At 41.4% G+C, this 26,208-nt stretch overlaps 1 protein-coding gene across 1 annotated transcript; it reads left to right on the top strand.

Annotated features, from left to right (window-relative positions):
* The first annotated feature begins 728 nt into the window (after positions 1 to 728).
* On the top strand, positions 729 to 26,208 carry HVCN1 (hydrogen voltage gated channel 1). Its single transcript, XM_044673498.1, has 5 exons — positions 729 to 1,001; positions 7,675 to 7,779; positions 15,148 to 15,379; positions 25,890 to 26,002; positions 26,117 to 26,208. Exons 1-5 carry the CDS (start codon positions 747 to 749, stop codon positions 26,171 to 26,173), a joined length of 762 nt encoding a protein of 253 aa, XP_044529433.1. The 5' UTR covers positions 729 to 746; the 3' UTR covers positions 26,174 to 26,208.

Below are 26,208 nucleotides of genomic sequence, written 5' to 3'. Positions count from 1 at the left end.
GAGAGTGAATCATGCAACCTTGGAAAACTTATATGTAGATTTGTTACTGGAATAAAATAAGGAAAATTTTTTTTTTTTTTAAAGAGCCAGCATCCTCAGCTCTTTTACAAGAGGCTGAACTTGGCCAAATTGATCAATGTTCTGTTCATTCCCCACCTTTCAGGAACCCGACCCTTGTCTAAAGGGAAGTCTACATGTGGCTGCTTCCTTAGAATTCTGTGTGTTTTTTGTCATCCTTCCCTCCACCACCCCACCCCATCCCTTTCTACTTCCACCCCCATCTTACGTGCTCAGTTCTTCAGAAGGTGGTCACCTGTGAACCGTGACCCACAGTTTTTCCGGTTGGCAGCTAGCACACGGGTCTTGGGTGCGATTGAACATTTTTCACGTTTTCTGATTGGACTGCAGAATCAAGTCCTTTGCTTATAGCCAGGCAAACCACAAGGGCAGGCTGGGGTTTCCTGTTGCTAAGGTATAAATCCCTCGGGCCCAAAATAAGAGACCAAAAGGAAACTCCTTGAACCCTTGAGCTCTGTATACTACACGGTCCCCCCTCTACCTCCTCTCTTTTCCTATTGGTCGAGGTACCCATCTAGGGCCAGCCCAGCCCCACACACGTGTGTGTCTGTGTCTGTGTGTGTGTGTCTCTCTCCTTATCCTGTTTGATGAAAAATTGGTGTGGCTGCCTTGGACTGACACTCATTTTCTCTCCCTCCATTCCTTCCCAGGACGGCTCCCCCAGAGCCATGTCCAGGTTCCTGAGGCACTTCACCGTGGTCGGGGATGACCATTACAAATGGAATACCAGATATAAGAAATGGGACAATGAGGAGGATGATGATGAGCAACCACAGGCGCCGACAGCGCCAACCCCAGTGGCCGACGTCCCTGGATCCGAGATCAACGCCGCCGAAGTTCCAGGGGAGACTGTCACCCCTCCAAAGGCCCCCCCAGACTTCAGGACTGTGATGAGAAAGCTCTTCGCTTCCCACAGGTTTCAGGTAGGTGGGGCTGGGAGCTAGACGGGCCAGCGGGGACAGAGAAGGCAAAGGTCTATAGTCCTGGGAGTCGGGTCTCTGCCCCCTTACTAGCTGTGTGACCTTGGGCAGGCATGTGCCTTCTCTGAGCCTTGTGTCTATAAAGTGGGAAGAATAAAACCCGCCTCTCTTGTATCTTGCAAGGCTACTGAAAATACAAAATGGGATGATAGCTGTGAATTTTTTTTTAAAAGATCTGAGCATCCAAAGGTCATCTTAGCCAAGTATTTTTATTATTAGCATCACAATCATAATAGTTATTATTTTAAAAAAGAAAATAGGAGTGCCGTCTGCTCCACCCGATTCCCACTTTCCTCTTCAGAATCAGACCATCAGACCTAGAAGGGACCTTGAAACAGATTATCAAAGTTGGGAGGGACCTTGTGGTTTGGTGGGGATTTTTTAGTCCTTTTCATTTGTGACCCTATTTGGGTTTTTCTTGGCAGAGATACTGGAGTGGTTTGCCATTTCCTTCTGCAGCTCATTTTAGAGATGAGGAAACTGAGGCCAACAGGGTGAAGTGATTTAACCAGAAACACTTGAGGTTTTCTTGACAAAGATACTGGAGAGGTTTACCATTTCCTTTTCCAGTTCATTTTACAGATGAGGAAACCGAGGCAAAAAGGGTTAAATGACTTGTCCAGAGTCACACAACTAGTTTGCCAATTTCCTTCTCCAGTTCATTTTACAGATGAAGAAACTGAGGCAAATAGGGTTAAATGACTTGCCCAGGGGCACACAGTTAATAAATTGCTGAGGCAGGATTTGAACTTAGGTCTTCCCGACCCTAGGCCCAGTGCAGGGAATGTCAGGGCTAGGAGGGGCCTTAGATCAGAGAATGTCAGAGCTGGGAGAGGTCTTTGAACCTACAATGTTGTGTGAACGAACCACAGGACACTACATATCTGTTCTGGGAGGTCTCTAGAACATCAGGTTCTCCCCTGTCATTTTACTTTATTTATTTATTTATTTTAACCCTCACCTTCCCTCTTGGAATCAATACTGTGTATTGGTTCCAAGGCAGAAGAATGAATGGGTTAGGCAATGAGAGTGAAGTGACTTGCCCAGGGTCACACAGCTGGGAAGTGTCTGAGGCCAGATTAGAACCCAGGACTCCCGTCTCTAAGCCTGGCTCTCAATCCACTGAGCTACCCAGGTACCCCCTTCCCCCTCATTTTGGACCAAGGAAAGCAAAGGGTCTTAGATCTGGGTTAGGAAGTTGAAGGGTTGAGTTGCTGCAGCACAACCTGCTGTGTGACCTCAGTTTCCTCTCTGAGCCTTCCTTTCCCCTCTTCATTTGATCCCTGCCTATGCCTCGAAGTGAGTCAGGGAGCCCGTCCTCGGAGGCTCTCAGGGTCCCTGTTGGATGCAGAATGCTCTGTGAGGCAAAGGAACCATGCGGCAACTGTCAGGATTAATTCTTGAGCAGAGTTATTTTTATGACCCGGCTCCCAGGCCCCCAGGCGTGCACGCTCTAGAAATAGAAATAAACCCAATTCCCCAGATTGTGCAGCTGTCGTTTCGGCTCTACCTGGGGGTGGGGAGCAGCCTTGTTTCTCCTCTGGCGCTGCCACAGTTCAGCTCTTCCCAGGTTTCCCCCATCCTGGGGTTTGGCCCAGCACCCACCGCCAGTCAGGGATCGGCCCGTCCCTCCTGTGGCTGTGACAAGCAGAGCAGCCCAACGTTAACTTGGGAGCGAGCCGCCATCGAGTCAAATCACAGGCTCAGCCGACCGTGCCTCATGTGCCCAAGAGGGCCCGGCCCACTCTGGGGGCTCCACTCCCCGCCCTTGGCCAGATGTGGCGACCGGGCCACCCCGGCCGAGATGACCCTGACGGAAGGTGTGCAAGCTCCTTACGTAGGTCAGGCCGGGCAGGCACGGAATCTGGCTAGTGCTCTGCTGGCCACCCTGGGGACACAGCAGAGAAGGATAAGGGAGAATGGGTCTGGGTGCCGGGTAGGGGGAAGAGTATTCATCTGGGGTCCCAGGCTCGGACCCATCCCGGAGGTTAACTACCGCCCTGGCCACGAGCTTGCTGATCTGTAAAACCAAAGAGGTTGATAGACTTGGGCAGGGGAAACAGAGAAAAGAGTGGAAAGAGGAAGAGGGCGAGGGAAAGGGGAGAGAGATGATGGGGGAGAGAAAAAGAGAAAGAGAGGCAAAGACAGCAAGAGGAAGAGAGAGAGAGGGAGGGATGAAGAGGAGGAGGGAGAAAGAGAAGGAGAATTAGAGAGAGGAGAAAGAAATAAAGAGAGAGGAGAGGGAGAGAGAAGAGGAAAAATAGAGAAAAGAGAGAGGAAAGAGAAATAGAAAGAGAATTAGAGAGAGGAGAGAGAGAAATAAAAAGAGAGAGAAATAAAGAGAGAGGGAGAGAAAAGAGAGGGAGAGAGAAAAGGAGAAATAGAGAAGAGAGAGGAAAGAGAGAAATAGAGAGAGAAGAAAAAGAAATAGAAAGAGAATTGGAGAGAGGAGAGAGAGAGAAATAGAAAGAGAGAAATAGAAAGGGACTTAGAGAGAAGAGAGAGAAAGAGAGGACATTTATTTATTTAAGTGCTTACTACATCAGGCATATGTTGGGGACAAAAATAATACAAATGAACAGTTCAAAAGCTTACCTTCTTATGAGAGAAGACAACATATAATGGGGAGCTGGAAAGTGGGGGGGAAGGAAAGTTGCTAGTAGAGAAGTAGGGAAGTCCCAAGAATGAAGAGTGGGACTTTGATGGACCTCTAAGTCCATAGTCCTAGGATCCTAGGATCTATTTTTATGTTGCTTTAAGGCTTTCAAAACACTTTCCTCACAACTATCCTATAAGATAGGTAGGTAGTGATCCTTATGCTCATTTTATAGGCTAAGAAACTGAGGCCTAGAGAGGCAGACTACCTGGCACAGAGTCACAAAACTAGCATTAGAATTAGAAGAGACCTCAGTTGCCATCTAGTCCAACCTATATCCAAAAAGGAATCCCCACTCTAAGATGCCCAACAAATGGTGATCCAGTCTTTGCCTGAAGATCTTCTAGTAAGGGGGAACCCTTCCATCTCCAGAGGCAGCCCCTTCCATGTCTGGATAACAGCCATCTTGTTTTTTATCATCATGCAAAATCCACTTCCATATTGGTCATTGTTATAAGAGCAAAGTCATAGGTAACCAAAACCCCCAAATAAAACCATAAATACACTGATAGGAAAGACGACTCCAATAGTTCTTTCTCTGGAGGTGGATGGCATTCCTCATCATGAGTCCATCAGGATTGTTCCAGCTCGCTGAGAGTAGCCTTGTTTTCACAATATTACTGTTACTGTGTCCTCCTGGTTCTGCTCATTTCACTCTGCATCAGTTCATGGAGATCTTTCCAGGTTTTTCTAAAATCATCCTGTTCATCATTCCTTACAGCACAATAATATTCCATCATCAGCATGCACCACAATTTGTTCAGCCATCCCCCAACTGATGGACATTCCCTCAATTTCCAATTCTTTGCCACCACAAAAAGAACAGCTATAAATATTTTTGTACAGTTAGATCCTTTCCCCTTTTTTATTATCTCTTTGGGATACAGACCCCGTAGTGGCATTATTGGATCAAAGGGATAACAGCCATCTTTAGGAAGTTCTCTCTGACATCCAGCCTAAAATTGTCTCCTCACAACTTCCAATCAGCGCTCTCAGTTCTGCTCTCTGGGACCAAGCAGGAAAAGAAAGCTCTCTCGAATTTTCCTTCCATAGGACAGCCCTTCTTGTCAAGAAATTAACCCATCAGCATTTTCTTAGGGCCAACAATATGCCAATCCTGTTTCCCCCAAATTTCCTCTTCTCCAAGCTAAATATCTCCCTGTTCCTTCAACCCATCTTTATATTTCATTTCAAAGGCATTTCTCTGTTCTGGTTGCCCTACAACTCCTACGCTCACTGTCTCCTCTGCCTGCCATGTTGTCATTGTTCAGTTGTGTCTGACTTTTTGTCACCCCATTTGGGGTTTTCTTAGAAAAGATACTGGACCGGTTCGCCATTTCCTTCTTCTGCTCATTTTTTACAGATAAGGAAATTGAGGCAAACAGGATTAAGTGACTTGTCCAGGGTCACACAGCTAGTAAGTATTTGAGGCTAGATTTGAACTCAGGTAGATGAGTCTTCCTGACTCCAGGCTGGGCATTGTGCCACCTGGCTGTTATACAAATTATTGTGTATCTGTAATGCAGCTTTCAGTCCTCTGATCTTCAGGGAGAGGTGTTCAGTAGGTGAAAAGTGGGGAAATGGAGGCAACAAGGACAAAGTTTATAGAACTTTGGTGGGGAAGAGGCTGAAGAGAGACAGGCTGCTAAGTAATACAATTCACAGAGTGCTGGGTCTAAAGTCAGGAAGACCTGAGTTCAAATCCAGTTTAAGATACTTAGTAGCTGTCACTTCCCTTGTTTACCGGAGTTTCTTCATCTGTGATATGAGGATAATAAACAGCATCTACCTCCCAGAGTTGTCATGAGGATCAAATGAGATAATATTTACAATGTCTGACACATATAGGAACTATACAAATTCTCCCTCCTCTAGGGATGGGCAGGCAGGGTTGAGAGAAGGCTTTCTGAGAACTGGGCAGATGTCAGCAGGCAAAGGAGGAAAGTACCAGCTGAGAGGGAGAGAGCAAAGATCTTAAAAAGAGGAAGAACCTTGGAGGCAGATAAAAGAAAGTGAGAGGGTGTGGAGTCAGGTCCAGGGAAGAGATCAGAGGAAGAAGGAGTCAAAATGAGCGAGGGGGGAATCACAGCAACCTTACTAGAAGAGATAGGAGGGGCAGTTGGGTGGCTCAGTAGATTGAAAGCCAGGTCCAGAGACAGGAGGTCCTGGGTTCAAATCTGGCCTCAGATACTTCCTGGCTGTGTGACCCTAGGCAAGTCATTTCACCCTCATTGCCTACCCTTACCACTCTTCTGCCTTAGAACCAATACCCAGTATTGATTCTAAGATGGAAGGTAAGATTTAAAAAAAAAAAGAAGAGATAGGACTTGGGTTTTTGTTTTCAATCATGGCGGCCGATGGCAGCCCAATTTGTCAGCTGCCAGACAAAGCAGTGGTTTGGCTTCTTTTCTGTGGTCCCCAGCTTGTTACAAGGCAGCATCAGCTAGAGAAAGACAACTCAAAAGCGCTCTTGCCTCATTCTCTTTTTTCTTCTGTTTGTTTTTGTTTTTTTAATTTAAAAATGATTAATTTAGTACCACTGACAGAAACAAAGTGGAAGTGAACAAAACTGTAAAATCGGATCATTTGAAAACCTCACACTCCTAATTCTTTACCATCCATTTCAAAAACTGAGTTTTATCCACATAAACAAAATAACCTCAAAAAAGTTTTGTTACTCTCTCCAGTCCTTCCTGATCTCTTTTTTTCCCTTTGAGTTGAGCTGCTATTGTTCTTTTTAACCTTTGTAGATCAGTTTGTTGGCTGACTATTAAATGACTTTTCTTTTTTTTTTTTTTTTAAACCCTTACCTTCTGTCTTAGAATCAATACTGTGTATTGGTTCAAAGGCAGAAGAGTGGTAAGGGCTAGGCAATGGGGGTGAAGTGACTTGCCCAGGGTCACACAGCTGGGAAGTGTCTGAGGCCAGATTTGATTCAAGGGCCTCCCGTCTCTTGGCCTGGTTCTCAATCCACTGAGCCACCCAGCTGCCCCTAAATTACTTTTCAAAACAAAATTATAATCAGTGTGTGCTGACTCTACTTTCTGCATTCAGCATCATTTCTTAGCATTCCTTTTCTTTAGGGAGGGGGCAGGGCAGAACCTGTGATCTCATTGGTATAGGGAACTCCCAGGTGATAAAGTTCTCTCCACTAGTACAGTTCAGCACCTGAATTTTGAGGGTTTTTTTTAAACCGTTATTTTCCATCTTAGAATCAATACTGTGTATTGGTTCCAAGGCAGAAGAGTGGTCAGGGCTAGGCAATGGGGGTGAAGTGACTTGCCCAGGGTCACACAGCTGGGAAGTATCTTGGGCCACATTTGAACTCAGGACTTCCTGTCCCCAGGTCTATCGACTGAGCCACCTAGCTGCCCCTACTAATGTCCTTTTTACTGAGCAGGAAACCAACAGTCATGGAGATGATTGAACCCATAGACCATTTTTAGCTCTTTGAGATTACAGATTCAGCAGCTATAAATAACTCAGCAGATAGGTCTGCTTTTTCTTCTTTCAATGATACCTTTAGGGTGTCCCAGGAGTGGGATCTCAGGGCCCTGACGTAGGATCAGTTTGGTCATTCTGCCTAACATTGGAAGGATTGCTTTTGTGCTTGTCAGAAAAGTTTGTACCGGTTCTTGTCTCTCATCAGTGTAATTGTGTGCCTCTTTTCCCACAGTCCTGCCAACATCAAGCTTTGTCCTTTATTTAATTTGTTCGGCCACTGTGCTAGGTTTAAGAGAGCCTCAGAGTTGTTTTAACTTGCATTTCTTAAAGAGTTTGAGCTTTTTTATTCAGGAGCTTATTGTGACAATTCGTGGGGAGAGGGTTCCCCTTTGAGAAGAGCCATTCATAATTTCAAGCCCCCAGACTTTTCTAAAGGTAGAACGTATTTATCATTTGACTTATTTTCACTGTGAAGATTTTTAAACAGTTTTCCTCTTCTTTTTCTTCTTCCCATAGGTTATCATCATTTGCCTAGTCATTATGGATGCCTTACTGGTGCTTGCTGAGTTGATGTTAGACTTGAAAATCATCCAGCCCGACAAGGACAACTATGCTGCCAGGGTAGAACACAGATGGCTTATTTGTCTTTAGTGGCCTAAGTTGTCCCACCGTGGCTCACTCCACATATTACATCCCCGAGGCTTTTGAATACATTTTGGTACTTGAATATAGACTCATCTCAGTGGCATAATGAAATTATAATGGGCCAACCTTGGAGTCAGGAAATTCAGATGTTATTTTTACAATTGTGTCTGACTCTTCATGACTACAGTTGGGGTGTTCTTGGCAAAGATAATGGAGTGGCCTGCCATTTTCTCCTCCAGCTCATTTTACAGATGAGGATCTGAAGCAAACAGAGTTAGGTGACTCATCCAAGGTCACACACCTAGTACATGGCTGCAGCCAGATTTGAACTCAGGAGGATGAGTCTTCTTGACTCTAGACTCGGTAGGCTCTCCACTGTGCCATCAATTAAGTTCAAATTCTACCTCTAATGTTTATTAGTTGTGTGACTGTGGACAAATCATCTAAAGTCTTTGAGCCTCCATTTTTCTCATCTGTAAAATGAAGGAATAGGACTAAATAGTTTCTATGATCTCTTCCAGCTCTATGATTCTAACCTCTTAGTGCCCCCCAGGCATCTATGTAGCTCTGAAAGAGCAGTGACCTAAGTAGAAGGAGTTTCTAAACCAAGGCTTGTCCCGCACTGATGAAATCACCATTTCTCTAAAAAAAAAGAGATGTGTCCAAAACTTTGTGAAGTCATAGCACCCTGAATAAAATCAAAGGCCCTTTGAAGGATCTCTCTGGAGCAGAGGGAAAGCTGCCCCACCTTCCCACTTTGCCAGAAATCACTTAACCTCTCCCAGTTTTTCCTTACCTGCTTAATGAAAACAGCTCACTTTTTATATTGGCGAGCCATCATAAACTAAAAAACAAAGACAAAACAAACTGTCCCTGCCCTTGAAGAGCCCCCATTCTAACAAGAAAGGCATACAAACAAATGTGTACATTCAAGAAGAATACAGAGTAGATGGAAGGGAATCTCAGAAGGGAAGGCATTAAATAGTACAGGAGGGTTTGGAAAAGTCCTCCTACAGAAGGTGGAAAGGAAGCTTGGAAAGCCAAAAGAAGGAAGTGAGGGAAAAAGCATTCTAGGTATGAGGGACAGCCAGTGCAAAGACTTGGAAGTAGGAGAAATTTTGTGTGTGAGGAACAGCCAGGAGGCCAGTGTAGATGGATTAGAGAATATAAAGGAGGAGAGGAAGGTATAAAAAGCCTGGAAAGCTAAGAAAGGGGCAGGTTATAAAGGGCTTGAAAAGCTAAACTAAGGATTTTATATTTGATCTTGTGGGTAGTAGGGAACCATAGGAGCTCCTAGAGCAGGGTAGTCAGACCTATACTTTAGAAAAATCATCTTGGGGGCAGAAAGGTAGCACAGTGGATAGAATACCAAGCCTGGAGGTGGGAGAACCAGGGTTCAGATCTAGCCTCCGACACTTCCCAGGTGTATGACCCTGAGAAAGTTACTTAACTCTTTTTGCCTAGCTTTTGCCCTTCTGTCTTAGAGTTGTTTCTAAGCCAGAAAGTATGGGTTTTTAAAAAATCATCTTAGCAGCTGAGGGGGATGGACTGGAGTGGGAAGAAACTTGAGACAGGGAGGCCAATCAGAAGGCTATCAAAATAGTCCAGGAATGAGATACTGAAGGCCTATACCAGGAGAGAAGGGGATGTATATGAGAAATATTACAAAACTAGAAATGATAAGATTGGACAATAGATTGGATATATGGAGTGAATTTGAGTTAAGAATTTGGGGTTATGTTGAGATTTTGGGGTGGGTGCCTAAAAGGATGATTGTGCCCTTGACAGACAAAAAGAGAAGGATTTGGAAGAGGAAAGATAATGAGTTTTGCTTTAGCCATGTTAAGTTTGAGATACCTGTGAGGTATCCAGTTTGAAATATTCAAGAGTCGGGGATCCATGATTCTATAGCTCAATATGGAGAATAGGGCTGGATCTATAGATCTGGGGATCTTCTGCATAGAGCTGGGAGCTGATGAAACCACCAAGAGAGATGCGAGTAAACAGAGAAGGAAGGGGGCTTAGAACACAGCTTATGGGATAGCCATGATTGGAGAAAGTAGAAGGATGAAGAATCAGCCAAGGAGATGGAGAGAGGGTGATCAGCCAGATAAGAGGAACTAGGAGAGAGCAGAACCTAGAGAAGACTGAATTCAGGAGATAGTGATAGACACTGTCAAATACTACAGAGGAGAAAGGATCAGGCTTGAAAAAAGGCCATTTGATGCTTAAGAGATTAGTGTTGATTTTTTTTTAAATCCTTCCATCTTAGAATCAATACTAGGTATTGGTTCCAAGGCAGAAGAGTGGTAAGGGCTAGGCAATGGGGATTAAATGACTTGCCCAGGGTCACACAGCTAGGAAGTGTCTGAGGTCAGATTTGAATCCAGGACCTCCCATCTCTGGGTCTGACTCTCAATCCACTGAGCTTCCCAGCTGCCCCCAATCAGTGTTGATTTTGAAGAGAAATGTTTCAGTTAAGTGATCAGGTCAGAAGACAGAATGCAAAAGGTTTAGAAAGAGGAGAGGAAGTGGAGGTATTGATTGGAAGTCACTTCTTCAAGACATTGAGGTGATAAAAGGAGATGAAAAATAGGGCAAAAATTAGCAGGGATAGGAGGACCAAGTGCAGGTTTTTTGGCAATGGGAGAAACGTTGATATGCCTGTAGGCAGTAGGGGAGCAGCCAAGAAGACAAGAGAGAGAATCAAGATGGGAATGTTGTCGGGGCTGATGGAGGAGATGGGAAGGAATGGGATTGGGATCAGTAGTAGAGGAGTTGACCCTGGCAAGAAGAAAGGCCACCTCTTGATCTGAAACCAGAGTAAAGGAGGAGATAAAAGAGGACAATATCTGAGAAACGTGAGATGATGGGGAAGGGAGAGCAGCTCGCCTTTAGCAGGATCGGTTTTTTGGGTGAAATATGAGGCAAGGTCCTAAGCTGAGTTTAGGAGCCGGGGCATAAAGGGAGGCTCGAAGAGAGCTAAGAACATCTGGAACAACCAAAGCAGAGGGTGGGATAATGAATCAATTAAAAAATAATAAAGTGTTTGCCTTCCGGCAGTGACGACCCAGCTGAGATTAGATAACGTAACATTCGTTTGTAATTGGTCCAATCAGTAAGGTTTTATGACTTCTTCTGGCTTGGTACAATAGCACGTACTTAGGATTGAAGGAGGTGAGTGGTGGGAGCCTTCCAGGGTTGAGCTTGAGTTGATTCACCAAGGGATGGAGATATGGCAGCCAGTGCGAGGCTGATGACCTGGGAAATAGCTGGAGGATGAAGATAATGGGGGTCGCAGTGAGGATAGAAAACAGGGTTAGTTAGATTAAGGTAGAAGGGAAGATGGAAGGAATTTCAGAGCTCGTGAACATGGAAATGGAATATTTGGGCATGATGGCAAGGTCAAAGGTATGACTATCTCTGTGAGCAGCTGAGGTGGAATAGAAAAGGAGATCATGGACACTGAGGAAACTGAGGAATGAGAAGTTAGAGTGTTTGATGGGTTATTGATATATATGGGTTTTTTTTTAATCTTTATTTTATGTCTTAAAATCAATACCGTGTATTGGTTCCAAGGCAGAAGAGTGGTAAAGGCCAGGTAATATGGGGTTAAGTTACTTGCCCAGGGTCACACAGGTAGGAAGCATATGAGGCTAGATTTGAACCCAGGAACTCCCATTTCTAGGCCTGGATCTCTGTCCACTGAGCCACTGAGCTGCCCCCAATCAATATGTATGTTGAAGTCCCCTCATAGGAGATGGGAAAGAGAGAAAGATTTGGAGCCAGGCGGTTAACTTACTGAGGACAGAAAGACAATGTCCTCAGGAGTCCATAAATGACAACCTCCAGGATTTTCTATTGAGTGGCAAATTGGGCTAGTATGAATCTCAAAGGTAGGAAGCTTTAGTGAAGGTGGTCAACAGAGGATTTGAAAGTGGCAATGGGGGAACAAGGAGAATTCTGACTTCCCCACCATAAGCACAGTTTCAGGAGAAGATATAGAGGAAATGGATCCAGTACTAGAAACTGCCTGCCTCGGTTTCCTCATCTGTAAAATAAGGATAATAATAGCACCAATTCTTAGAATAAAATCACAGGAAAAAATGAGATAATATTTGCAAAGTGCTTTGCAAGCCTTAAAGTACTATATAAATGCTGGCAATTAGCAACAGAAGTGGCCAGTGTACAACGCAATTCATGTCTCTGAAGTTCCAGTTTCTTCTCTCATGGCTCCCATTAGAGTTGTGTGGGCCGCCATCATCTTGGCTTGGCGTGTCCATCTGCTCTTTCTTTGATTCAATTCAACATTTATTAAGCACCTACTGTGTAATGAATGAATATAGTAGACACAAAGCTAGCCTCCAACCTAGGAAGACAGGGTTCGAGTCCCACTTTTGACCTGTAGGGGCTGTGTGACTTGGGCCCTGTCCCTTAACCTCTCCATGCTCTATGAGGTTTCCTAAAACTCTTAAGTTGTAGAAAAAGGCGCCAGCCTGCATTGGGAGAGGGAGCATTCCTACCTGGGAGTGCCCTATACCAGGGAAATCACAGGTCCTGGCCCTCGCCCTCTCCTCTATGTGCAGGGCAGTGGGGAGAGACAGACAGAAAAGAACCAGACTGGATCCTCCAGCAGCTCACCCTCTATTCATTCCCCACATTCTCCTCACCTCTCCAAGGGGGCCTCTGCCTTTATCCCATCAGAAAGCCAGAGGAGACCTCATTGAGCAAAGTACCAAGCATTCCATCAAGCACCTACTATGTGCCTGGCATGGTGCTAACCTACCATGGGCAGCCAGACAGAGGCAAACGTGGCCACCCTCCCGAAGCTCCCAGCCTAATGGGGAAGACAACATGTGCATAAATCTTACAACTCATCTAGTCCTCCCCCTCCCCCCCATCACCTATTTTACAGATTAGGAAACAGAGGTCTAGGGAGGGGAAAAGTGATTTGCTCAAGGTCACATAATCAGCAAGCATCAGAGACTGGATTTAAATCTAGGTCCTCTGACAATTACTACTACTACCACCACCACCACCACTACTACTACTGTTACTACTACTATTACTAATATTATTATTATTATTATTATTATTACTGCTACTATTGCAACTGCTGCTGCTACTACCACTACCACTATTACTCCTCTTGCTACTATTATTACTATCATTACTACTATTTGTTACTTGTTATTTGTTACTATTACTATATACTGTTACTACTACAGTGACTACTACCATCATTACCACCACCTCTACTACTATTATTACTATTACTGTTAATACTATTACTATGACCACTAATTAATTAATTAATTAATTGATGTTAATAAAGTTACTACTACTAATAGCTATATATACCACTAATAATAATAATAATAATATAGCACCTTAAGGCTTGCAAATGCTGTAGAAATATGATCTCATTTAAACCACAACAATCTTGCGAGGAAGATGCTGTCATTATCCCCATTTTTATAGGGATCTGAGGCAGACAGAGATGCAGTGATTTGTCCAGGGTCCCACAGCTAGTAAATGTCTGAGGCCGGATTTGAACTCAGTTCTTCCTGCCTTCAAGTCCAGCACTCTCATCTGCTTCTCCACCTAGTTGCCTGTGCTTATACAGTAAGTGGTCTTTGTACAGTTCCACAGTATCTTGAATGGAAAGGAAAAAATTATTTACAGGGAGCAGCCTGGGCAACCGTATAAGAATAGCCATGCAGGGTAAAGCTGAGAATTCATAAATTGATCATCTATGTAGCCAAGAGGAAGCAGAATGAAAGAGGGGTCATGGGAAGCAGAGATAAAGGAGGGGGTTTCCTAGAGGAAGTAGCTTTTGTACTTAGTCTTAAAGGAGGTGATGTATGTCCAAAGAAGGTGGGATTTGTTTGTAGAGGAAGCCCTAAGATAACATTGGGCATTCCTTTGACCACACATACTTAAAGTGAAAGTCTCTCTGGAGGTCCAGAAAGCATTTGGATCCGCTTTATCAACAGAAAAAACTAGATGTAGAAATTTTCCCAGTTATCTTGGAGGTTGTTGAATGAAAATCTTGCAGTTGAGTGAATATTAACTGATCACTAGCTCAGGGATGGACCATGATTCTGATCAAGAGGAGAACCTCCCCTAATACTCCTCACTGATGCTTCAAAGTGGTAGGAAGCTGACCCAGAACTTCTGAAAGTGAGTGTATGTTTTCTCATCCGAGACCAGTCTAGTTATTTCCTTTAAAATTTTTATTGAAATTTTTTTGTTTTTACATCATCTTCATTTCCAAATGTATCATTTCTCTCTCTCTCTCCTAGTCAGCAAACCATCACTTTTAAGGGAAAAAATGTTAAAGAAAAAGATGGGGGAAATCCAGTTTGACAACACCAACCAACACATCATTTGTATAGAATAGTACATGCACCCCATCTAATAGTATCTGCACCACACCTCTGCAAAGAAGAGTAGGGGATGTCAATTTTCTTCATTCTTCTCTAGGGACTAAGCTTGGTCATTAAAATTAAAGAGTACTGAATTAAAATTTTTTTATTTACTTTTTAAAAAACCTTTCTTTATATCCCCAGTAGATATTTACCAAATGCTTGTTGACTTTGACTGTCTGCATTGTCATAAGTGTAGTGCAGGTTGTTTTCCTAGTTCTGCTCACTTCGCTCTGTAGTTGTTCGTTTAAGTCTTTCTATGCTTCTCTGAATTCTTCATATTTATCATATCTTTAGGTATGGTAATAGTTCATTACATTTATCATATTCAACTTGGTTGACCATTTTCCCAACAGAGTAGCTCAGGCTAGCTTATTTCAGGGAGTCTTATCACCAGGTTGACCATAGGATGATGAATTTTTCAGCCATAGTAACCCAAAGTCAATCTGCTAACTTTGGATAACAGCAGTTAACAATAGTAGTTAACACTTATTTATCATTTTAGGTATATGTTATCTCATTTGATTTTCATAACCTTGCAAGGTTAGTCAGTTAATATTTATTAAGTGGTTACTATGTGCCAGGAACTGTGCTAAGCTCTCAGGATAAAAAAAAAAATTTTTTTAATGGAAAAGATGGTGCCTGAGCTCTAGGAGCTCACAATTCAATGGGGGAGACAATAAAGCAAACAGATATGCGCAACACACTATATACAGGATAAATAAGAAATAACGAAGAGAAGAAAGGCACCAGAATTAAGAGGAGTTAGCAAAGGCTTCCAGAAGAAGACGGGATTGTGATTGGGACTTAAAGGAAGCTAGTGGGAGGAGATAAGGAGAGAGGGCAGTAATGATGATGATATGATACTCAAGAGTGGGTATAATCTGACCACTGGACTCCCTGCCTCTTCTTCTAGGTGTTCCACTATCTAAGCATTGCCATCTTGACCTTCTTCATGATAGAAGTTGCATTAAAATTATATGTCTTCCGCCTGGAATTTTTCTACCACAAGTTTGAGATCCTGGATGCTGTTATTGTGATCATCTCTTTTGTACTGGATATTGTCCTTCTGTTCCAAGAACATGCCTTTGAAGCCCTTGGCTTATTGATCCTTCTCCGACTTTGGAGGGTGGCCAGGATTATCAATGGTAAGTCCCAGGAGTGGCAGATTCTCCACAAACTATGGGCTGAGAAGGCTGCTCTGAAAACTGGGCAGAGCTGGTAAGGAGGTATCAATTCTATAGGGCACTGGGCATTCTTGGCTTCCAAACTAAAAAATATTTACCAAATGCTTACTCCACACCAGGCCTTACTTGGTGATGGGAACATAAAGACAAAATTACAAGGAATATCTGCCCTCAAGAAGCTTATCTTTTTTTTAAAAAATCAATTTATTGATACACTTTTTATATCTCACATAATTTCAGCTAGGTGGCACAGTATTAGACCTGAAGTTAGAAAAACCTGAGGTCAAATCCTACCTCAAATATTTATTAGTCGTGTGACCTTGGGCAAATCACTTAATTTTTGTCTCCTTAAGTTTTCCCATCTGTAAAATGGGGATAATAATAGCAACTACATCCCTAGATTGTCGTGAGGATAAAAAGGAATATTTATAAAGAACTTTGCAAAAGGTAAAGCATGATATAAATGCTAGCTATCATCATCATTATGATGGATAAAAACTCTCACCTACATATAAATCAGAAATGAAACCACCACCCCTTTATAAAACTTAAGTAAAAATAACCAACATAGTACCCTGACAACAAATGCAACATTCTACCCCTAAATTTCCCCATTTCATTGCTGAGACAAGATACTTCATTGCTTTTCAGGACCAAGATTGGTCATTACACTTAATCAAAGTTCTATTTGTTTTTGCCCTCTTTACTTTTTTTTAGTCATTGTGTATATTGTTTCACTCATCAGTTTATTCAAATCTTTTAATACTTCTCTGAATTCCTTATGTTAGTCTTTCCTTACCACTCAGAGAAGTTACATTCTCCTGGATGGAGTGAGGATAGGAATAATATATATGCTTTTTCTGTTACGATCTCTTCTGCTCTTAAGGAATTGAGCACATAAATGAAGTGGTAAGATCGAGTGTCCTGCTATCTCTTCTCTCACTCCATGTTGTTAAAGAAGATAAGAAGTTCTAGTGACTAGTTCTTAGTGTAATACTTTTGTTCTTTGGTGATTAAGTGATTTCTGTGACGTATGTACTCATTCTCCTGGTACAGATTGTCATGTCCTTGTGCCCTCTTATCAACCGTATGATTCTAATTGATGTCATTCCACCAAATCAACCTGCTCGCTGTTCCCTGGTGGGTAGATTTTATGCAACATTTCTGTGCCCCTACTAAGACTGTCCTATATTCCTGGAATCTGTTCCCTCCTCCACTTTCTTCAAGGCTCAAGTCAAATGCCACTCCCCAAGAAGAGCCTTCCCTGTTGGCCGTAGTTATTCATCCTTTCTGCCACAATCAGTCAATTAACCAACAGTTATCAAGCACCAGATATGTGAAAGAAATTGCACTGAAGATACAAAGATATAAAGGGAATAGTGGCTGCCCTCAAGGAGCTTACATTCTATTGAGAGATAACGTGTTGTGGGTTTTAAAATTAATATTCAATAACTAAATATTATATTTTTATAAAGTTTTATTAATAATACATTAACAAAAAATACTAGCTACAAGGTACTAACCAGCCCACTCCCAGGAGCAAAAGAGAAAGAACGAGGTGGAGACTCAGAACTCATACAAAGGTGACCCTGCAAACATAAACAAAAGGAAAAGCATTATAGGTAATACAGAAAGGAATTCTGGGCAATGCAGTCTTTAGGTGTTCAAGATTTTCCAACTATACAGTGTACACACATATATAAAGACCTTCTCTAATTACATTATGGTTATGTAAATATATATAAATATATTTTCTCTACATCCCATCCTCCAACCCCTACATACCCCCAGTAGGATATATGTTTCCTGAGAGCATGGACTGTTTTTCAGTTTGGTTTTTCTATCTCTAACACTTAGCACATAAACTTAAGGCTTGTTGACTTGAACTGAATTTAATCTGATTTCCGATCTTACAACTGGGCTAAGAAGACAAGGAACAAATTGGGAGTGAACAGAGTGAAAAGATGAATGTGAAGATAGCAGTACAGTTCTGGGAGAGGGAAGTACAGAGCTAGGAGATTGAAGAAGGTATGGTTATTGGAATCTTCTCAAAAGATAATACATTGAGCAGGTGTTTTCCATTGGAGCACCTTGAAAGAGCATTCTTTCCTGTGGGAATCCATTTCCCCATAGCTTCTTCATACATACAAGGCACAGGGTTTTGCAATGGTGCCATGCCTCCTTGAAGCATAATAAATAAGATTGGCTTAGAACCCAGATTCCATTCTTCTTTGGAACTCCCCATCTTCTACTCTTAGTTCCATCTGCCAGGGCCAAGCAGAAAAAGTCTATTCAGATTCGTTTATTTATTTTAATTTTAATTTAATTTATTTTTTAATTTATATATTAAAATTTTTTATTGAAATTTATTTTGTCTTAGAATCCATACTAAGTATCAGTTCCAAAGCAGAAGAGAAGAAAGGACCAAAGGACCAAATAACTGGGGTCAAGTAACTTGCCCAGGGTTAGGAAGTATCTGGATCCATATCTGAGTCGCCCCATTGCCCCTAATCACTGCTCTAATTGTTCAATAACCATCTCTTCAATAATGCATCCTGGGATTCTGTCAGGAAACTGAAAGTCAAGCTCATTGGTCTACAGTTTTCAGAATTCCATTCTCTTTACTCTTTCAACAAAAGGGACATTTGCCCTTCTCTGGTCTTAAAGTACCTTTCATCTTCCTTAATTTTTTAAGATCATTAGCAAGTGGTCCAACAATCACATCTGCCTTTTCTTTGACTCTCCTATGACGGAGTTCAACACACCAAGTGATCCTAAACTATACTCCTAATTACTTTTGCTATCAATTCCCTCTTAACCATTCCCCCCTCCCTTTCCCCTTCCTGTCCAAAGGTTATTCTCCTTGGCAGAGAAAACAGAAAAGTCAAACACCACTTTCTTTCTTGTTTCCCTTATCACCATTCCATCCATTCCTAAGCAATAGACCCATCTCATTTTTTATTCTCTTTTCCCCAAGGTAGCTTTGAAGGAAACTGACTTTTTGTCTTTAGTCTTCTTTGCCAGCATCAATTCATTCTGTACTTTAGCAACCCTGATGCTTTTACAGGATCAATGCAATAATATCCTTATACTCATCTTATTCCCTTGTCCCTGTTTCCATCATATATATTTTTAATATATATGTGTTTTATTTTATCAAAATGTTTTATTTTATATATTTAAGTAAATATATATTTCAGTATATATTTAAATATGCATTTATTTAAATATATATATGGATTTTAATGATCTAAGTTATTGGAGGCAGCTGGGTGCCTCATTGGATTGAGAGCCAGTCCTTGAGATGAAAAGTCCTGGGCTCAAATCTAGACTCAGACACTTGCTAGCTATGTGACCCTGGATAAGTCAGTTAACTCCCACTGCATAGCCCTTATCACTTTTCTGCCTTGGAACTAGTGCACAGTTTTGAGTCTAAGACAGAAGGTAAATTTTTCATTTGGCGAGCCTTTTGAAATACGTCTTTTGAACAAGGCACATCTTGTTCCTTTTAAATTGAGTATACCCTTTCAGAATTATATTCTAGTCATTGGGCTCCTCCCACTAAGTGATACCCAATGGCCTAGGAGGTCAAATCTGCCTTTTTCTGTAAGGATCTCTAGTTCCTTACTTGGAAGGAGCCTCTAGTTCCCCTTGCTTATTATCCAATCTATACATGGTATAAAGCTATGTCTCTCTTGAATTTTTATTTCCTGTGAATTTCTGGACATTTCTGCTCTTCATCTTCCTACAATGCAGTTACTTTCCATGGTATCTAGGTTGGTGGATACGTAATAGTTTTCTCCTTCCCCCCTTCTGTGTTAGCTTCAAGCTCTTTGGATTCCATTTTTATCATCCTTTTCATTTTCGGTTTGAAACAAGCTAAGTTTTCCACTACATATAGTTCCTAAGAAGTAAATGACTATGAACAGATCTGCTTTTAGTTGAGAACCTTGAAAAGAGCTTTTATCACCTTATTTATATTTCAAGCATGAACAATTTTACACGTAGTTATCTTTCCTCTGGAACCAAGACCAGTCACTGCATTTAATCTGACTTTAGATGTCTTTTTAGAGTTATTTCTATTTACGTCATAATAGTCAGTGTGTCTGTTCTGCTTTCTTCACTCCATATCATTCCATATATCTTCCTGAATTTCTCTAAATTTCTTATATTCATCCTTTTTACATAATATTCTATTACATTAATGGATAGCTAGGTGGCTTAGTGGATTGAGAGCCAAGTGTAGAGACAGGAGGTCCGGGGTTCAAATTTGACCTCAGAGATGTTCTAGTTGTGTGATCCTAGGCAAGTCATTTAACCCCAGTTTCCTAACCCTTACTGCCTTGGAGTCAATACTTAGTACTGATTCTAAAATAGAAGGTAATGGTCTTTAATATCGTCTGTTACAGTCATAAATCATAATTTGCCCAGCCATTCATCTCCCAATTTATGACGTCCACTTAGCTTTCTGTTTTTCTGCAAGTACAATAAAAACATTTCTATGAATATTTTTATATATCTGGTAGTCAATCAGCAAACATTTGTTGTATCTACCATGGGCCAGTCCTTCTCCTAAGGAACTTATTCTCTACTGGCAGGATACCATGCTCATAGATAAGAAAATTCAGGAAATATAAAAAGTAAAAATGAAGTTAGTGGGGGAATCAGGAAAGACTTCTGGAAGGAGGTAGCACTTCTGTTGAACCCTGAAGGGAATTGTGGGTTTCAAAAGGCAATGGGACGGGGCAGCTAGGTGGCCTTGTGGAAGGTCTGGGTTTCAAATCTGACCTTAAATACTTCCTAGCTATGTGACCCTGGGAAAGTCACGTAACCTCTATCTCCTAGCCCTTACTGCTCTTCTGCCTTGGAACCAATATACAGTATTGATTCTAAGACAAAAGTGAAGGTTAAAAAAAAAAACAAACAAAGGAGAAGAGATTTTCTAGGAGAGGTTGGCCAAGAATGTAAAAAACTCTTTGGCCCTCAGCCGAATAATAAATGGTCTAAGGATATGAATTGACAGTTTTCTAAGGAGTAAATCTAAGGTATTAATTGCCATGTGAAAAAATGCTCTAAATCAGTAAAAACTAGAAATGAAAATATAAATCTTACTTAAAAAGGGAAATGGCAAAAGCTGGGGAAAGGTTCTTTAATGTATCATTGGTGGAGTTGTGAATTGAATCTTGACATTCTAGAAAGCAATTTGATACTGTGCCCCCCAGTTATTAAACTGTGCATGTCACTGACACAGTATATTCTCCCCAAAAGATCAGACATGAAAATGTCCTATATATACAAAATTATTTAAAACGGCTATTTTCCCTATGAAAGCAAAGAACAGAAAACTAAGGGGGTACCCAGAGGTTGGAATATGGATGAGCCAATTATGGTATATGAATGTAATGGGATATTATTGTGCTGTAAGAAATGATAAAGGGGATGGTTTCAGAGAAACTTGGGAAGACTTGTATGAATTGATGCATAGTGAAGTAGGAAGAACCAGGAGAACAATTTATATAGAACACTGAAAAGTCCAAACTTTGAAAGACTTAAGGATCTGATCACTGCAATGATCACCTCTATTTGGCATACCAAATAGTGTTGGCCATTGCATAATATGCATAATTCCAGAGGACTCAGGACAGGATGAAACATTCTGCTCATCCCCATGCAGACTGAGACATGTTTTTTGGACATGGTCAGTGCAAAAGTTTTTTTAGCCTACTATGCCTATTTCCTTTTTTTATTTTATTTTTCCCCACTAACATGTACATTTTTTTTTTTAAACCCTTGTACTTCGGGGCATTGTCTCATAGGTGGAAGATTGGTAAGGGTGGGCAATGGGGGTCAAGCGACTTGCCCAGGGTCACACAGCTGGGAAGTGGCTGAGGCCGGGTTTGAACCTAGGACCTCCTGTCTCTAGGCCTGACTCTCACTCCACTGAGCTACCCTGCTGCCCCCAAACATGTACATTTTTTTAACATTCTTTGTTTTAATTTTGAGTTCTAAATTCTCTCCCACCCTCCCACCCTTTCTCCTCTCCCAGCTCCCTGAACCAGAAAACAATCTGATATGGATTTTATGTGTGCAATCATGTAAAACATTATTCCTTATCAGTCATTTTGTGGAAGAGACCTAGAACAAAAATGAAAAAGAAAGAAATTGAAATAAAATGTTTTGGTCTGCATTCAGACTCCATCAGTTCTTTCTCTGGAGACAGATAACATTTTTCATCATGAGTCTTTGAAATTGTCTTGGTTCCAGGTTTTTCTGAAATCATTCTGCTCATCATTTCTTATAGCACAATAGTATGCCATTACAATCATTTACCTCAACTTTTTCAGCCATTCCCCAATTGATAGGCATTCCCTTGATTTCAAATTCTTTGCCACTATAAAAAGCTGCTATAAATATTTTTGTGCAAATATGTCATTCCCCACCTTTTTTTATCTCATTGTGATATAGACCTAGTAGTGGTATGGCTGGGTCAAAGAATATATATAGTTTTAGAGCCCTTTGGGTACATTTCCAAATTGCTCTCTAGAATGGTTGCATCAGATAACAACTCTACCAACAATGCACTAGTGTCCCAATTTTCCTACATTCCAACATTTATCTTTTTCCTTTTTGTCCTACTGGTCAGTCTGATAGGTGTAAAGTGGTACCTCAGAGTTGTTTAATCCACATTTCTTTAATCAAGATTTATTTAGAGGGGCAACTGGGTAGCTCAGTGATTGAGAGCCAGGCCTAAAGATGGGAGGTCCTAAGTTCAAATCTGGCCTCAGACACTTCCCAGCTCTGTGACCCTGGGCAAGTCACTTAACCCCCATTACCTAGCCCTTACCACTCTTCTGCCTTGGAACCAATACCCAGTATTGATTCTAAGATGGAAGGTGAGGGTTTAAAAAAAAAAGGAGTTATTTAGGACATTTTTTCATATGACTAAAGTTAGCTTTGATTTCTTCTTCTAAAAACTACCTGTTCATATCCTTTGACCATTTACCAAGAGGAGAATGACATATTTTTATAAATTTGACTCAGTTCTTTATATATTTGAGAAAAAAAGGTCCTTTATCAGATACCTGCTATAAAAAAATCTTTTCCCAGGTTTCTGGTTTTCTTCTTATCTTAGCTGAATTGCTTTTGTTTGTACAAAACCTTTTTAACATAATCAAAACTATCCATTTCACATCCTATAATGCTATCTTGTTTGATCATAAATTCCTCCCTCATCCATAGATCTGATGGATAAACTATTCCATGCTCCCTTAATTTGTTTGTATCATCCTTTATGTGTACACATTAACAGGTACACATTAATCTTATCTTGGTATATATCGTGTGAGATGTTGGTCTATCCCCAGTCTCGGCCATACCATTTTCCAGTTTTCCCAATAGTTTTCCTCAAATAATGAGTTCTTGTCCCAAAAGTTTAGATCTTTTATCAAACACTAAATCATGATTGTCATTTATTACTAGGTATTACATACCTAATCTATTTCACTGCTCCACCACTCTGTTTCTTGGCCAGTACTAGATTGTTTTGATGATCACCGCTTTGTAATACATTCTAGGACCTGGTATTACAAGGCCACCTTCCTTCACACTTTTTTTCACTGATTCCCTTGGTATTCTTGACCTTTTATTCTTCCTGATGAATTCTTTCCAATTCTATAAAATAATTGTGGGGCAGTTTGATTAGTATCTATGCCTATTTCTCACAATAGTCTTGTTTACCCAGCATCCCAATAAGCAGAGGGGTGGTAAGGGAAGAAAATAGATTTTTGTTCTTAAAAAAAAAGTTAAATTCTTTGACACTTGACTTTGAGAAGTTAACCAGAATGAAGACTAGAAAAGGCCATTAGATTTAGCATAACTGATAACTGATGACCTCAGAGGGCAGTTTTAGGTAAATGGTAATGAATGAAACCAAACTACAAGAGGGTAAGTAGTAAATGGAGGAGAAAAAATAGAAGTCTTATATAGATAGCTTTTTCTAAGAGTTTGGCTGTGAAGCAGGGGAGAGACACAGTATCACATTTTGAAAGGACAGTGGAGTTATACAAAGATTTTTTAAGGATAGGAAGATGTTTATAACAGCATGTTTATAGTCAGCAGAGAAGGAATCGGTATATAAAAGATTGGAAATTCCAGAGGTGGGGAAGCTAGGTGGCTCAGTAAATTGAGGCAGGCCCAGAGACAGGAGGTCCTGGGTTCAGATTTGACTTTAAACACTTCCTAGCTATGTGACTCTGGACAAATTATTGTCTGGCCCTTACCATTCTCCTGTCTTGGAACCAATACACAATATTAATTCCAAGTCAGAAAGTAAGGGTTTCTTACTTCTTTTTTTTTTTTTTTTTAAACCCTTGTACTTCGGTGTATTGTCTCATAGGTGGAAGAGTGGTAAGGGTGGGCAATGGGGGTCAAGTGACTTGCCCAGGGTCACACAGCTGGGAAGTGGCTGAGGCCAGGTTTGAACCTAGGACCTCCTGTCTCTAGGCCTGACTCTCCCTCCACTGAGCTACCCAGCTGCCCCCTTCTTACTTCTTTTTAAAAAGAAGAAGAAAGAAAAGTGGAAAAATGACAGAAAAGGCAAGCTCCTAGAGATGGGAGGGATTGTAGTCAAGGGCACAAGTAGAGGCATTGGTATTCCAAGAATCACCTTGATCATCCTGAGACTGGAGCAAAGGAGGGGATGGGGAGAATGAGGTGGAGGTGATTTGAAGCATTATTAGAGAAGCAGCTCATGACAACTTCAGTTTTTTTCAGTGATAAGATACAGCCTACTGAGAGGAAGGAGAAGAAAGTCAGCTTCAGTGGTTTGAGGAACACATGTCATGGGGAATATAATAGAAGCCAGCTGCGAAAAGTAAAAGAATTGGTCAGTGCAGATTGAGACCCCAGTTGAAATCAGACAACTTGCAGAGTACCCAGGCAGCACAGTTGCATGGCTTCCTCCATTGGCTTTTTGCAACTTGAAATTGTGGTTTTTTTTCTTTTTTAGGCTGAGTAGTGTTAGGTAACTTGCCCCAGGGTCACACACCTAGGAAGTGGTAGAGGCAGAATTTGAACTCAGGTCCGGCCTGCCTCCAAGTCCTACACACTATCCACTAGACCACGTAGCTACTTTGTTGTTGGGGGACGTTTCTTTCTGATCTCCTTAAAATATCTGTCCTGGATTTGGGTCAAGTATGAAATATGTAACTTTGCATCTTCCAAATTGTTTTTCAGAAGAGGCCCAATTCAGAACCATTAACAGTGTGTTATTTGTGCCTGTCTTCCCACAGCCCCTCCAACAACTATTTCATCTTTGTCAGTTCGATACATGAGGCGATGCCTTGATTATTTTAATTTACATTTCTCTTATTAATGATTGGACACATTTTCCCCACATGGCTGTTGTTAGTTTATTTTTATTCTTTTGAGAACTTCTTGGTCATATCCTTTGACCATCATCTATTGTGAAATAGAGTCATATATTTGTATCTATTCCCTGTATATCTTGGATATAGCCTTTTGACAGAGATGTTCCATACAAAGATCTTCCCCACTGAATGGCACTTTTTCTTATCCAAAATTGCACTGATATAATTTGTGCAAGACCTTCTAAAATTTCACCCAATCAAAATTGTCTACTTTGACTTTGGTGACCTGCCCCCCGTCCCTTGCTGGGTCTTGGATTCTCCCAAGAACCAGAGTTGTGAGAGGTACTGCCCCTGTTCTGTTCTCTAAACTTCTGTTACAATCTACGTTTTTATGTTTAAGTCACTCGTTCATTTGGAGTTTACTGTGCCATACAATGTAAGCTGTTTGTATAAATTTATTTTCTGCCAAACAGCTCTCCAGATTTCCCAGCAGGAGTTGGGGAACAGAGCGTCCTCTTCCCCGAGTAGTTTACATTCTTGGATTAATCAAACACTGGGCTGTGCTCATAGGCCTTGCTTGCCTGATCCACCAGTGATATAATTTTAGCAACCTCTCAAACCCTACAAGAAGAAGGGGATGAATTCACACTAGACACAAAGCATATTCTTGAAAAAGCTTTGTCTGGGCAGCTCAAGTTGAATGAAATGGGTGTCAAAACTGAAAGCTGGACACTCCGAGTTTCAGTTCCTGTAAGTAAAGACTTGAGAAAACTAAACTCCCAGACAAATACACTGTGTGTTAGTCTACAGTGTCTATATCTTTGAGTCTGTGTGGATGGCAGAATTGTGATAAGGTTGCAAAAACAGTGCCAGGCTTCAGTCCACCTGAGTTTATGTCTTGGCTCCACTAGTCGTGCCCAGGATCACAACGGGCAAGTGTCTTGGGTTCTCAGAATCAGTAGTCCATTTTGTAAATGTGGCACGTGACCTCTGCCCTGTCGATCTCACAGGGCTGATGAGATGGTGTAAATCAGAAATCAAGCATAAAGGACTCATTATATGAATGCCCAATGTCACCATCTGGCCCTCTGAATTATTTTTAGGCATAATTATTTCAGTCAAGACACGTTCTGAACGACAACTCTCGAGGCTGAGACTGATTAATCATCAACTGGCCGCTAAAATTCAGCATCTTGAATTCAGCTGCACCGAGAAGGTAAGATGAATGAATGAGAGTCTCAAGTAGGACGGCCGATGGCCTCAACAGTAACTAGGCTTGGGAGCATCAGGGATGTTCAGCATATAAAGTCCATCTTTGTTTTTGAAACAGGAGCAAGAAATTGAAAGACTTAACAAACTCTTAAGAGATCATGGACTTCTTGAGTAGCTGGACCAGGCAATATTTGCTTAGCCCCATGGAGA

This window comes from Gracilinanus agilis, chromosome 1 (assembly GCF_016433145.1).
Source record: "Gracilinanus agilis isolate LMUSP501 chromosome 1, AgileGrace, whole genome shotgun sequence".
NCBI classification, from domain to species: Eukaryota; Metazoa; Chordata; class Mammalia; order Didelphimorphia; family Didelphidae; genus Gracilinanus; species Gracilinanus agilis.
Note: the sequence above shows the minus strand (reverse complement) of the source record. Positions and strands in the feature narration are given on the sequence as shown.